The sequence below is a fragment of the Theobroma cacao genome, chromosome 2 (assembly GCF_053813885.1).
Source record: "Theobroma cacao isolate CCN51 chromosome 2, ASM5381388v1, whole genome shotgun sequence".
NCBI lineage: Eukaryota > Viridiplantae > Streptophyta > Magnoliopsida > Malvales > Malvaceae > Theobroma > Theobroma cacao.
In genome coordinates, this window is record NC_142640.1 from 42,643,531 (window position 1) to 42,658,457 (window position 14,927).

Here is a 14,927-nt window from a genome sequence, read left to right on the forward strand (position 1 = left end):
ATTGTGCGGAGACAGTTCGGATCTGAGCAATTCGTGCCCATGACTCACCAGCTCGACCAGTTAGAGTTTACATATGGAGAGCCAGAAACGCTAAAGAGAATTGAGGAAATTGCTCAAGACTGGAAGAAAACTTGCAGAGTAGATCAGGGAAGGGTTACTGATGAAGTCACCACAGGATATCATACTTGGCATGACCAAAGGGTGAAAAATGTCATACATCCCCCGAAGAACCCATCCAAACATCCCGTAAACCCAGAACCTCAAGACGTCCTGTTGGAAAGTGAGTTAACGAGGAAAAGACTTGAAAAGGAGATGATGAATATGAAGCGTAGGCATGAGGATGAGCTAGAAGAAGTGAAGAAAGAAACTGCAAGAAAGGTACGGGTGGCTTTGAAAGAGCGGGATGAGTGGCAAAGCAAGTTTGAGGAAGTGAGCGTGGCAAATTCTTCTCTGTTAGCCCGAATACAAGAACTCTAAAGTGCCAACAACGCTTTGCAGCACGAGGTACAAAGGAAAGAACAAACCATCCAAGAGTTGAAAAATGACTGCGACATGTTGGAAACTGCCATGGAGGGCTATAAGGCACAGTATGAAGCAGTAAGGCAAGAATATTTCCAAATGAGGGAAAGAAACAATTCATGCGCACAAAGCCTTCAAAGGAAAGAAGCTGAAATGCAATGGATACTGAGGCAGATGAGAGAAGTGGCATTTAGAGCTCGAGTAATGGCAGACAAGACTGAAGAGCTCAGGCGGGAGATCCTTCCCAAAGATGAATTGAGTGAGCGGTTGATCAGTCACCTCAAGATGGTTAGGGACCAATATGACAAAGTCGGTTTTTCTTTTTGATAGTTATATATGGTTTTAGACAATGATGTGATTGGATATTTAAGTTTTATGGATGCGGATTTTCTTATGGTAAATGTTGGATGGCCAATATTTTTCCTATTCAAATACATTTCATTTGCATCATAATGCATGATTCAGATAAAAATAATAAATAATAATGCACTCAATATAAAATTCTAACTTATTCCTTGAACTAATAGAACAAAATTCCAGAAAAACAAATTCTCCACAGATACAATACAAGAGCCCGTTCTAAGATCATGGGGGACGAGCATTCAGAGAGGATGGATAAGATTGAGAAGAAGCAAGAAGAAATCATGGGTCAGTTATCAAAAATTTTGGAGTTAATATCTACAGATAAAGGAAAGAAAGTGGCAGGGAGTTCTGGTACACCAGAAGCAGTTCAACAGACAGAAACCAAAACAGACCCCGTGTATCCACCAGGATTTACACCTCCACCTGCAAGGAATGCTTCTATTCCCATGCCATCCATGGGTCAATATCCATTTTTTGGGATGCCAATAGGACCACCACCGACTTATGCTCAACAAAGGCCAATTGGAGGGGCAAGTCCTTCAGATCCCATCTCTGTGCCTGATTTGGATGATCCAAAGGAACAAGAGAAGCTCAAATGTGGATCCGTTGAATTGAAAGATAATCCCGATACTCATCAAAAATTTGACCTTTTTGAGGAAAGACTGCGCATGGTAGAAGGAATGGGAATGTATTGTTCTATGGATGCAATTGAGCTTTGTCTGGTTCCAGATGTGGTTATACCCCCAAAGTTCAAAGTTCCAGACTTTGAGAAGTATGATGGAACCAAGTGCCCGGTCACACATATCACCATGTATTGTAGAAGAATGGCCGCATATGCTCATGATGACAAACTCTTAATACATTGCTTCCAAGATAGCCTTACTGGTGCTGCAGCAAAATGGTACGTCCAACTGGACCGCAATCGAATCCACACGTGGAAAGACCTTGCTCGGGCGTTTGTAGCTCAGTATAAGCACGTTACAGATATGGCTCCGGATCGCCTTTCTTTACAAAACATGGAGAAGAAAACCACTGAAAGCTTCAAAGAATACGCTCAAAGATGGAGGAATGTGGCCTCTCAAGTTCAGCCACCATTGACTGAGAAAGAAACCACTGTAATGTTTGTCAACACCTTGCGAGCCCCTTACTATGAACGACTGGTTGGTAGTGCCACAAAGAACTTTGCTGATATGGTGATTTCGGGAGAAATGATAGAAACTGCCATTAAGCAAGGGAAGATAGAAGGAGGTGATATGGCAAACACAAGGAAAGGGGGAACTTTCAAGAGGAAAGAAGGAGAAGCCCAAGCCGTTACTTCAGGACAACACCAAGGAGGAACATACAACCCTTACCAGCCATACCTACCATACCCCTATTACCCAGCTGTGCACAACACTTCACAAAGCCCATACCCATACCCGCCTATGCCAAATGCCTTCCCTAACCCGTACCCATATAATCCCATCCAACGGACACCTTACCCACCTGCTTCCACACCTGTTACAGCTTCAACCACACAACAAGCAACACCTTCAAACAACCATACTACCGGTGAATCAAGAGGATGGCGAAACAAGCAAGAGAAAGTGCAGTTTGACCCTATCCCAATCCCTTATGCTGAACTCTTCACTCAGTTGGTTGCAAACCATCTAGTAGCTCCCTTATACATAGAGCCATTAAAACCTCCATTCCCAAGATGGTATGACACGTCCGCCCATTGTGATTATCATTACGGAATCGAAGGTCACTCGATTGAGAATTGCACGGCATTTAAGCATAAGGTGCAAGGGTTGATCAAGGCAGGAATCCTGAACTTTGAAAAAAAGCCAGAACAGAATGTTAACAACAACCCACTGCCAAATCATGCTGGGGCGGGGGTAAATGCGATCGAAAGGGAGGTGTATGTCAAAAGGAACATTCGGGAAGTGGAAACCTCCATGGAGAAAATATTTGAAGCCTTGGTAAAAGCCGATATGCTCGAGGTGTGGCCTAAATGTCCTAATGTGAATGACTCACGAGATATCCAAAGGCTATGTTGCTTGTATCACAAAGGATGTGTGGGACATTCAATCCAGGATTGTAGTTCTTTCCAGAAGGAAGTGCAAAGAATGATGGACGAATCAAAGATCGAGTTTTATACGGAAGCTTCAGAATCAGCAGTAAACATGATATCCAAGGAGCCCACTCACCCAATGAAGATAAAACCTTTGACCATTTTCTACGAACCAAAAGGAGAATTTGTGGAGGACAAAAACCGTGCCAAGATGATCATCGAAGTCCCTAAACCCTTCCCTTACAAAGACAACAAAGCTGTCCCATGGAACTACAACTGCAATGTACAAGTGTCAGAAGCGAAGAAATGGATAGCTGAATCTCAAGATGATGCTGCCAATATAACTAGCGTTGGAGGGATTACCCGCAGCGGACGCTGCTATTCACCGGAAGCATTCGAGAATCTCAAGAATGAGAAGGGAAAGGAAAAAGAGCAAAATCCTAGAGGAGAAGAGGTACAACCTCCGGAATCGACAGATGGCTCAAAAAGATCGGTAACAGAAAAAGAAGCTGCAGAGTTCCTCAAGTTCATCAAACATAGTGAGTACAATGTAGTCGAGCAATTGAACCGGATGCCCGCTCGTATTTCACTACTATCTTTGCTCCTCAGCTCAGAACCACATAGGAACTCTCTGATGAAGATTCTGAACCAAGCATATGTGGATCATGATATCTCAGTTGAAAATTTGGACTACATTGTTGGGAACATTTCGGTGGGTAACATAATATCCTTTAGCGATGAAGAAATCCCTTCTGGAGGTAGAGGAAATTACAAAGCCTTGCACATCACCACCAAGTGTAAAGGTTGTACCATCGCAAAGGTACTGCTTGACAACGGATCGTCCTTAAATGTGATGCCCATGAGGACCTTGGCCCGTTTACCCATCAACATGTCCTACATGCGAAAGAGTCAGATGATCGTAAGAGCTTTCGATGGAACAAGGAGAGAAGTAGTAGGGGACATTGAGATACCAGTAGAAATTGGCCCATGTACCTTTACCATTGAATTCCAAGTTATGGATATTGCTCCTTCATACAATTATTTGTTGGGAAGACCTTGGATACACATGGCTGGGGCCATACCTTCATCTCTTCATCAGAAGGTCAAGTTCATCGTGGAAGGGAAGATTGTCTGTGTTAACGGGGAAGAGGACTTACTCATAAGCAAGCCAGCAGATACGCCTTACGTGGAAGCGGCGGAAGAAGTGCCTGAATGTTCCTTTCGATCCTTCGAGTTTGTTAACACCACGTATGTGGGAGAAGGAACCACACCGCCTATTCCGAGGCTTTCCAAAACCACCAAGATGATTGTCAGTCAGATATTAGGAAAAGGATACCGAGCGGGGGCAGGATTGGGAAAAGAACTGCAAGGTATTAGAAGTCCCATACGCACTACCAAAAATGAAGAAAGGTTTGGCTTGGGGTACAAGCCAACTAAGAAGGAAAGAGAAGAAATGATAGCCGAAAGAAGAAAAGAAAGGTTGGCTCGCTTTAAGGGGCATGAGTTGGAAATCCAAGGAACGACATACCCTCATCTTTACAAGACATTCCGATCTGGAGGTTGCATCTTTCCTGAATCACTCACCGTTGGGAACCAAGAATCAGTGTCAGCTTTAGGAGGGACTTTTTCTGATTTATCAATATGTGCAACGGAGGAAGGTGAAGAGCAGTCAGGAAACGTGGATGAGATTCCTACTACATACCTTGGGCCACCGAATCTAAAGCTGAGCCACTGGACCACCATGAGTTTACCAGTCACTTGTGATTCAATTTCAAAGTAATGCAAACTAAACATTCATGCTTATGCCCAAAAGCATTGGAATTTTATGTATCGGGCTTTTTATCATTTACCATTTTAATAAATTGACATGCGTAGTGCATTTCTCATATCTCTTCTCATAATTACTCATTTCCATTAGTATCATTTCATCCCTTTATTTTAACTATTTACCTATACAATAGCTCTACATATTTCAATTCCCTTTACCTTCCAGGATTCCAAATAATGAATGCAGAGATGATAATGACAGTGGTTTTGAAGTTGATTTTGAAAAAGGAACAAGTGTCAGTGAACTTGACAATACAGAAAACGTGGAGGATTATGATTTAACTCCAGACTTGTTAAGACTAGTAGAACAGGAGGGGAGACAAATTGTCCCACATCAAGAGACACTTGAAACAATTAATTTGGGAGATGAAGAAAATAAGAAAGAGGTTAGAATCGGTGTGACGTTGGTGTCAATGGAAAAAGAAAAACTGATAAAGCTACTTCATGAATATATAGATGTGTTCGCGTGGTCTTACCAAGATATGCCAGGACTCAACACAGACATTGTAGCCCATAAACTGCCTTTGAAACCTGAATGCAAACCGGTTAAGCAAAAGTTGAGAAGAATGAAACCTGAAATGTTGTTGAAAATTAAAGAAGAAGTAAAAAAACAGTTCGATGCAGGATTCTTGGAAGTAGCTAAGTACCCTGAATGGGTTGCAAATATTGTCCCAGTTCCTAAGAAAAACGGGAAGGTGAGAATGTGTGTGGATTATCGAGATTTGAATAGAGCTAGCCCAAAAGATAATTTTCCTCTTCCCCACATTGACACCCTTGTTGACAATACTGCCCGCCACTCCATGTTTTCCTTTATGGATGGCTTTTCAAGGTATAACCAAATTAAGATGGCACCAGAGGATAGAGAGAAAACTACCTTCATAACTATGTGGGGGACCTTTTGTTATAAGGTAATGCCATTTGGTTTGAAGAATGCCGGGGCAACTTATCAGCGAGCTATGGTGACTCTCTTCCATGATATGATGCACAAAGAGGTCGAGGTGTATGTGGATGATATGATTGTAAAAGCTCGCAAAACAGAGGACCATGCGACTAATCTTGAAAGATTATTTAGGAGGTTACGAAAATTTCAGCTCAGATTAAACCCGGCAAAGTGCACTTTTGGAGTCACTTCAGGAAAGCTACTAGGTTTCATCGTCAGTGAAAGAGGAATAGAAGTTGACCCAGATAAGGTTCAAGCAATCCGTGATTTGCCCCCTCCCAAGACGCAAAAAGAAGTTAGAGGATTTTTGGGGAGATTAAATTATATAGCCCGGTTCATATCACAACTCACACTCAAATGTGACCCGATCTTCAAACTCCTTCGCAAACACAATCCGGGGGCGTGGAATGAGGAGTGCCAAGTTGCTTTTAACAAAGTTAAAGAATATTTGTTAAGTCCGCCAGTATTGGCACCACTTGTGGTCGGGAGACCCCTCCTCTTATATTTAACGGTAAATGAAGGATCCATGGGATGTGTGTTAGGGCAACATGATGAAACTGGTAAGAAAGAAAGGGCAGTTTACTACTTGAGCAAGAAGTTCACTGAATACGAGTCCAAGTATTCCTCGTTGGAAAAGATGTGTTGTGCTTTAGCATGGACGGCGCATCGACTCAGGCAGTACATGCTATATCATACCACTTGGCTCATTGCAAAGTTGGACCCGATTAAATACATCTTCGAGAAACCTTCCTTATCAGGTAGAGTGGCAAGATGGCAAGTGTTATTGTCTGAATATGATATTGTATATGTGTCCCAGAAAGCTATCAAAGGAAGTGCAATCGCAGATTTTCTTGCAGAAAGGGTGGAAGAGGATTATGAACCAATGGAGTTTGAGTTTCCAGATGAGGACTTGATGTCAATATGTCAAACAAGTGGGGAGGAATCAGAGAAAGAGAATTGGAAGATGTTTTTCGACGGAGCTTCGAATGCCTTGGGGCATGGCATAGGGGTCGTGTTAGTATCACCAGAAGGAGATCATTATCCCGTTATAGCTAAACTCAACTTCTATTGCACCAATAATGTAGCTGAATATGAAGCTTGTGTCATGGGCATTCAAGCAGCAATCGAGAGGAAAATTCACATTTTGGAAGTGTATGGGGACTCTGCTTTGGTTATTTATCAGTTGCGAGGAGAATGGGAGACGCGTGACTCAAAGTTAGTTCGGTATCACAAGTATGTATCAAAGCTGATTGAAAATTTTGATGAAATTTGCTTCAATCATTTACCCCGAGAGGAGAACCAAATGGCCGATGCATTAGCCACGCTGGCGGCAATGTTCAAAGTTGGTACCAATGTCAAGATCCAACCCATCATGATTAATCTTCGAGAGTGTCCCGCGCACTGCTCTAGTGTAGAAGAAGAAATAGACGGGAAACCGTGGTACCACGATATTGTGTACTATCTCAAATTTCAGCAGTACCCGGATCAAAGCTCAGAAAATGATAAGAAAACCATTAGAAGGTTGGCAATGAATTTCTTCTTGGATGGGAACATTTTATACAAGAGAAGTAGGGATCAAACACTTTTGAGATGCGTGGATTCAACCGAAGCTCGGAGAATAGTCGAAGAAGTTCACGAAGGAGTTTGTGGAGCACATGCAAGTGGACATAAGTTGGCAAGACAGGTCATGAGGGCAGGGTATTACTGGCTCACGTTGGAAAAGGATTGTATAGACTTTGCTCGAAAGTGTCACAAGTGTCAGATATATGCGGACAGAATCCACACCCCTGCTAATTCACTGCATGTATTGACATCACCATGGCCATTCTCAATGTGGGGCATGGATGTGATTGGGTTGATAACTCCGAAGGCATCAAATGGGCATCGATTTATTCTGGTGGCAATTGACTACTTCACTAAGTGGGTAGAAGCATCATCTTATGCCAATGTGACCCAGAAAGTGGTGTGTAAGTTCGTCCAAAAAGAAATAATATGCCGCTATGGTCTCCCAGAAAGGATCATCATGGATAACGCTAGTAACCTCAATGGTTCGATGATGAAAGAGGTTTGTGCCAAGTTCAAGATCAAGCATCACAATTCAACACCTTATCGCCCAAAGATGAATGGAGCAGTGGAAGCAGCCAACAAGAACATCAAAAGGATAATTGAAAAGATGACAGATATATACAAAGATTGGCATGAGAAGTTACCTTTTGCTTTGCATGCTTATCGCACAACAGTCCGAACTTCCACGGGAGCTACACCGTTCTCTTTGGTATATGGGATAGAAGTAGTTTTGCCAATTGAAGTGGAAATCCCTTCCCTTCGGGTCCTTAAAGAAGTACAGTTGGAAGAAGCCGAATGGGTTAATGCTCGTTATGAGCAATTGAATCTCATAGAAGAAAAAAGGTTGACAGCACTTTGCCATGGGCAGTTATATCAAAAAAGAATGATGAGGGCATATGACAAGAAGGCACACTCTCGACAGTTCCGAGAAGGAGAATTAGTATTGAAAAGAATTCTCCCGAACCAGCATGATCCTCGCGGGAAATGGACACCGAATTGGGAAGGACCATTCGTGGTGAAGAAAGCTTTTTCAGGAGGAGCACTAATTTTGGCGGAGATGGATGGAAGGGAGTTTTCCAACCCGGTGAATGCCGATGCTATCAAGAAATATTTTGCATAAAAAAAAATAATAAATAAATAATAATAATAATAAAAAAAAAAAAAAAAGAAAAGAAGAAAATTTTCAAGTTGAAAACCCGAAAAGGCAGCTTGAATTTGGGAGATGTGTTTAGGGTGAAAACCCGAAAGGGCGGTCTAGACACGAAAAAGGTCCAAATACTACAAAGGCTTAACACAGAAAGGGTGAAGATCATGATCCGAGATGTTCATGCAAAAGACAAGGGAGCTGACAAATGTGCCTATTTCGGGATAGAATTTTGAGACTACTGTTAATATCTATCGAAACGGTCATTAAGAAGGAACTGTATCCCCTTGGTATTAATCAATTTTCCCTTGTTCCTTGTCATTATACTTGATTGTAGAAACTTCACTTTTTTCTAATGAAAAGTAGCCTTTTGCTCCCAATAATGCCCTCATTTCCATTTTGTCAAAAGAGGAGATATGAGTACATTGCATTGCATTTGTCATAAAATTGGAATGATACTTAATAAAAAGCGTGATAAAGTAAGAAATGTTTGCAATATTTTGAAAAAGGATCGTAATTGACAGGGAATGAAATGGAGTCTAAGAAGAGAAAGAAAAGAATGGAATTAGCAATAGAATGGAGCACAGTAAAAATGTGAAGAGTGATTGGAACATGCATATGATAGAAGAAGAAAACAGTTATGAGCAATGAATTGAGGAAGACGGGAGATCAGAAATGTGATCGATTCATCCCCCATTGATCAAAGAAAAGGCTCTAAAAAACACTAAAAAAGGGAAAAGGGTTTCGTTGCCTCAAGTTTGAAGAATTCATTTTTTAAAGGTACGTTGCCTCAGCTTTGAGGAGCTCATTTTCAAAATATCGTTGCCTCAGTTTTGAGGAGTTCATTTTGAAGTTTTAGTGCCTCAGTTTTGAGGAGTTTATTTTTAAAATCTCGTTGCCTCAGTTTTGAGGAGTTCATTTTGAAGTTTTAGTGCCTCAGTTTTGAGGAGTTCATTTTTAAAGTCTCGTTGCCTCATTTTTGAGGAGTTCGTTTTTAAAGTCTCGTTGCCTCATTTTTGAGGAGTTCGTTTTAAAAGTCTGGTGGCCTCAGTTTTGAGGAATTTATTTAAACTATATATATATATAATAAAAATTTGGTAAGAGAATTAAAGAGTTTAGTCAAATACAGTGTCTATGTCTTTGCACTATTTCGAATTTTCGAAATGTTCAAAGAGGGGCAGCTGTAGACACAAAATTACAAATAAAAAAAACAGAGTGAAAAATATAATGAAAAATGAAAAAAATGAAAGAAGGAAAAAAGGAGAGAGGTACGACTGGCAGGGTGCGGACGCACCCTGCCAGGCACCTCTCTCACCTGCCAGACGCGAATTTTTCGCGTCTGGCAGGGTAGTGGAGCGCCCCCTCCAGAGCCCAGAAATTGGGTATAAATGGGAGGGGGAGAACCTGCAACAGAAGGAGGGAGCTTTTCTAAGCAATGGAGAGCAACCAAGGAGTAGAAAAATAGAGAAGGAGGGAGAGTCGTTCTGCTGCCGGCAAGGAGAGCTGGGCAGAAGAAAAAATAGAGAAAGAGGGGAGGAGTGTCTGCTGCCGGCAAGGAGAGCTGGGCAGAAGAAAAAATAGAGAAAGAGGGGAGGAGTGTTTGCTGCCGGTAGGAGGAGAGAAATCTGGGCTGGTTTGCCGCCGGTAGGAGGAGCAACAGCTTGGAGGTTTGCCGCCGTTTAGAGAGGAGCAACAGCTTGGAGGTTGGCCGCCGGTAGGAAGACTGAAATCTGGAGTGTTTGCTGCCGGTAGGAAGAGTGAAAGCTTGGAGGTTTGCTGCCGGAGAGAGGAGTAACAGCTTGGGAGGGTTTGCCGCCGGTGAGAGGAGTAGTAGCTGGAGTGTTAGCCGCCGGTGGGTAATGATTTGAGAAGAGAAGAGAAAGGCAGCATTTTTAAAGAAAAAGAGAAGGTACCGCCGGCATAGAGAGAAGAAAGAAAGTTGAAAAGTGAGGAGAGAAAAATAAGAAAAGGGAGTCCGTCTCCCCTGAGCCGTACGACGTCGTTTGGTGCTCCAGATTGAACTAATTTAGTGGGATCAGGTAAGGAAAGCTTCACTCCTTTGCCTAATTGATTCATAATGATTTAATAGCTTAGGTTATTATGGTTTGATTTGTTTGGATTTAATCTATAAAATTCAATTTAAGCTTCATATGATTAATCTGAAAATATTTTAATACAATCCCCTAGAAATTTTTGAAGAATGTCTTTCAAGATTAGGATTGGTTTACTTTAGCATAAGGTTCAAAAATCTTTTAGATACTATTTTTAGGACAAAGAAGATAATATACATAGAGAGATATAAATCTATATATAAAAATACAATATAAAAATAAAAATATATACATATAGCTAATAAAAAAATTTAAAGGTAGGAGAATGTTTAGCAAGGGTGAGAGAAGTAAATATGCAAAACATAAAAATAGATTGCTAAATAAATATATATAAGTGAATGAAATAAATAGTAAGTTAAAGAGCTACATATAGAATAAGTAAGTGAAATTGAAAATTATTAGGCTATTAGTGAGGTATTCTTAAATAAAATATATAAAAGAGCATGGGAAATATTTATGTACATTAAAATATATATATATATAGTGAATAGAGATAGATGAATAAATGTAAATAAATATAAATAAATATATTATGTTAAGTATCAAAATAATTATGATAAAATAGATATGGGAATCAATCTAAAAAATAATTAACTCTTCAATAAAAAAAAGATAATGAATAATAAGATAAATACAAAATACTATAATGTTAGCTATAAGTATAACATGCTGATGATGGGATAATCGATCGAGATGCGAGAAGTCGCAATCTCGAGTTTATGTTCCCTAGGCTCGGAATTCAAACCAAGGCTCCACCAGTATGATGGGAGGGCCTCGTTTTTAAGATCCCGAAATCCTTAATAAATAAAGAGCCTGATTATACCACAAAAATTATTACTTGATAAAATTACTTGATAAAAATAAATAATAAGTAATAAAATGATGATGAAGTGATAACAATTCAAATATATAATAAATAATTAATTTGCGAAAATACAATATATATGACATTAAATAAGTAAATAAATAAATTAATAACTAATTTAAAATTAAGCATTGAGTATTAAGTGGCATAAACTATAAAAATGTAAAGTATAAAAATAATAATAATAGTAATAAGAAATAAGAATAGGAAATAGGATAATAAAATATATAATAAAACAAAAATGTTAATGATAATAAAAAATAAATAATTGTATTAGCATAGCATATACATATCGCATCATACATATCATTGCATATTAATATTTTTTGTTTTCGAGTTTAAGCCCCGATGATGGGATCTTTCGGGGATCCTGCGAAGGCGGGTATTTCTCGAAAAGTTTCTTAGGTGAAAAGATGTCCTCGGATCCCACCAGTATGATGGGAGGGCTCGAGAACCACCTTTAATAAAAGGCTTTCGCCCGAATTAGGACCATTATGCACAAAATATTATTTTAAAAAGAAAATGTACGATGACCCCGAAGACGGGAATTATTCGTCGAATTTGCGAAGGCGAGTTTCTCGAATAATTCCCTAGGTGAGAGAATATCCCGAGTCCCACCAGTATGATGGGCGGATTCGGAAAGTATCCTCGATAAAAGGTTATTTGTCCAGCATTTTTATCTCACGCCATGCATTTCATCTCGCCACTCATTTGCATTCCGTTTTAGGTTAAATAGGAGATAAAATAAAAATAATAATTAAGGAAATCTAGTGAAATTAAAAATTAAAGCCCAATAGGATAATCTAAAAATGGTACCGTTCATGGAACGGGCGTCCGAGGGGTGCTAATCCTTCCCCGGGCGTAACCGTACTCCCGAACCTAGATCCAGAAAATTGTAGACCGGTTTAAGGTTCTTTTCGGTGGGCTTAAAATTAATTTAAGTTTGCATCGATTAGAATCGAGTCAATAGGTGGCCAATCACACCTAGTAAAAAAAAAGATTGGTGGCGACTCCTAGTTTAATTTTTTAGTGAGTTTTCACAGTTCATCGTATAGCGGTCGGGTTCCAACGGACCCGCACGTTACGACATAAATTATTAAGACGTATGTTTAGACAATACCTGTATCTTTGATTAGTAATGCCACTACAAGTTGGAAATGCTTAGTATTATTTTGATTTGAAGTTATGAAATGTGATTTAGCAACTTGATGGAATGATGAACAGATCATATTAATAGGCTTGCTTGGGCTTAGTGGACTACCTCCATTGGGCCCATGCTCCGGTCATGGCTCAGAATTTGGGTAGTGACATTTATGCTTGAGAATAAGCCTTCAATGGAGGATATATTCATGTAATTCATGACAAAGATTGAGACCTTCATGAAAAAACTGAAGCCTTCATGACAAAGAAGATGCCTTCATTCAAAGTCAAGCAGCATCAATCAGAAATCTTGAAACACAAATAAGTCAACTAACTAGTGCCATCAATGATAGACTTCAAGATGATGGAGATAAGGTAGATTAAGAGAATACTTCCTCAAATCAAGTTCAAGATGAAGAAATTAAGCAAGAGGAGGAAGTATCTACACTAGCATAAGTCAAGTCATATGTGCCTCCCATTCTTTCTAGATATAGTTGATGAGTTACCTAAGGAGACTATTGGTATGAAAAATCCAAAGAAACTTTTTGAAGCTTGTTTGGTTCAAGATGCAACAACAAAGGACAAGAATGAAGAACTCACAAATGTTACACATGTTTTGAAAGCTATACCAAAAGTGCATTATTCAAGAACTCAATTTGATAAGTTAGGTAAAAGTCAGCCTATTTCACCACCTTGGGTTGAGCAAGCACCAAATCTTGAGTTAAAACCACTACAACCTCATCTTAGGATGTGACTATTCTTACACCTCAAGCTTTTCCATGCAAACTCAAACTTCGTGAAAGAAGACCTCAACCAAAGTCAAGCTATTAACTATAAAGAAGCACTTCTTGAAAGGCAACCCAAGCTTTTGAAACTCTTTTTTTTTTCTTTCTTTAAAGTTTTTTTATTTTATTTATTTATTTTTCTTCATTAATCTCTATTTATTTATTTATTTATTTTAGTGAAAAAAATCCTCTTACAAGTGACAATGAGGAAAAAAAAGAGGATTAAAGCTTCTCCTGATTCATCCAACTAACAAAGAAGTATTCTTTTACCTTTCTTTTATTTTTTCTAACATTGAGGATAGTGTTTAGTTTAAGTTTGGGGGGATGAAGTTATTTTTCTATTAGTGAATATTCTGTGGAAGTTTTAAATTTTATTTTATTTTCATGTTTATTTATACTTTAAGTAATTAGGATTAGTTAATCATATAAATTTATTTTTAGGATTAGTTGAATTTATTTTTTATGCTTGCTTGAATTTTTAGGAATATAGAGCAGAGTTATGCCAAATTTTTCGATGATCTCCCTGTCCAATGATGATAATTAGTCGTCTTGAATATTTAACTTTTGATGAATAAGGATATTGTTTGGTTCATGCTAAATTCTTTTGTTTAGTATCATTGTTAGGATGTGATTTTCACAATTTTGAGCACTTTATCTTTTGCTTTAAATTATTGTGAATATTTAGAGAAGGTTTATGTTGATATAAAATTTTGAATTATGTTATGAATTCTAGAATTTGCTTGATTCTCTCTCGAGGTGAAATCCTAGGCAATACTTAGTTAGGGATATGATTTAGACTATCTTTGAACCGTTTGAGTTTTTCAAGCTAACTTTGATATATTTTTATCCCTAGTGTACCCCATTGAGCCTAATTTCCATTTTCTTTATTTAACCACATAATAATTGAGCCTAACCTTCAAGTAAAATTTATAATTTTGCAACCCTCACTCCTAAGCATTTATATTGTTTTAGGAAAAATAGATTAAAGTATATGTTGAAAAAGGTAGAAAGGTGAAGTTACTGAAAAAAAAATTCAAAATATTGAAAATCAATCCACAACTTCCAATACAAAGAAAAATAAGTTTGGGAGTGTAAAATTATGGAATTGAAAAAACAAAAAAGAGACAAGAAAAAGTAGAATAAAGTGTTGAAAAAAAAAAAGAAAAGGTGTATGTGGAGAAGGAAAATAGAGCTTTATATAGGTCCTTGAATAATTATGTGCTTAGGGTGATTTGAACCATATTATTTTATTTATCCTACTTTGACCCTAGCCATACATTACAAACTTTATAAAGTCCTATTGTTCTCTAGCTTTATATAGTCTACATTAGTGGAGAGAGAGATGAAAAATAAACCTATGAAATTTTAGTACTAATTTGAAATTTTGATTGGCATAAACTAATCCGGACATTATGATATTCTTGATAAAAGATTTTACACACTTACATGGAAATCCATTCAAGAATATGCTTGCATTGGAATTGAAACATAAATTTAAATGATGCCTATATTTTTTCTTAAGTTTTAAGTTGATCGATATACTTTTGAGGAAATTATGAGAGATCATTGAGCTGATCCACTTTATCTCTAGTAGTTGCTTTATCTATTTTGTTT

At 38.5% G+C, this 14,927-nt stretch overlaps 1 protein-coding gene across 1 annotated transcript; it reads left to right on the forward strand.

The window, feature by feature from the left end:
• Positions 1-1,550: 1,550 nt before the first annotated feature.
• On the forward strand, positions 1,551-13,282 carry LOC148764300 (uncharacterized). The gene is made up of 4 exons (XM_088803576.1): positions 1,551-2,177; positions 3,441-4,163; positions 5,026-7,048; positions 13,017-13,282. The coding sequence occupies exons 1-4, from the start codon at positions 1,551-1,553 to the stop codon at positions 13,280-13,282; spliced, it is 3,639 nt and encodes a 1,212-aa protein (XP_088659702.1).
• Positions 13,283-14,927: the final 1,645 nt, after the last annotated feature.

Coding starts and splice junctions, on each gene's coding strand:
- LOC148764300 (XM_088803576.1), top strand. CDS start 1,551: ATGGTAGAAGGAATGGGAATGTATTGTTCTATGGATGCAATTGAGCTT. Junction 2,178..3,440: donor GAACTTTCAAGAGGAAAGAA/GGAGAAGCCCAA, acceptor GTAACAGAAAAA/GAAGCTGCAGAGTTCCTCAA. Junction 4,164..5,025: donor CTGAATGTTCCTTTCGATCC/TTCGAGTTTGTT, acceptor AATACAGAAAAC/GTGGAGGATTATGATTTAAC.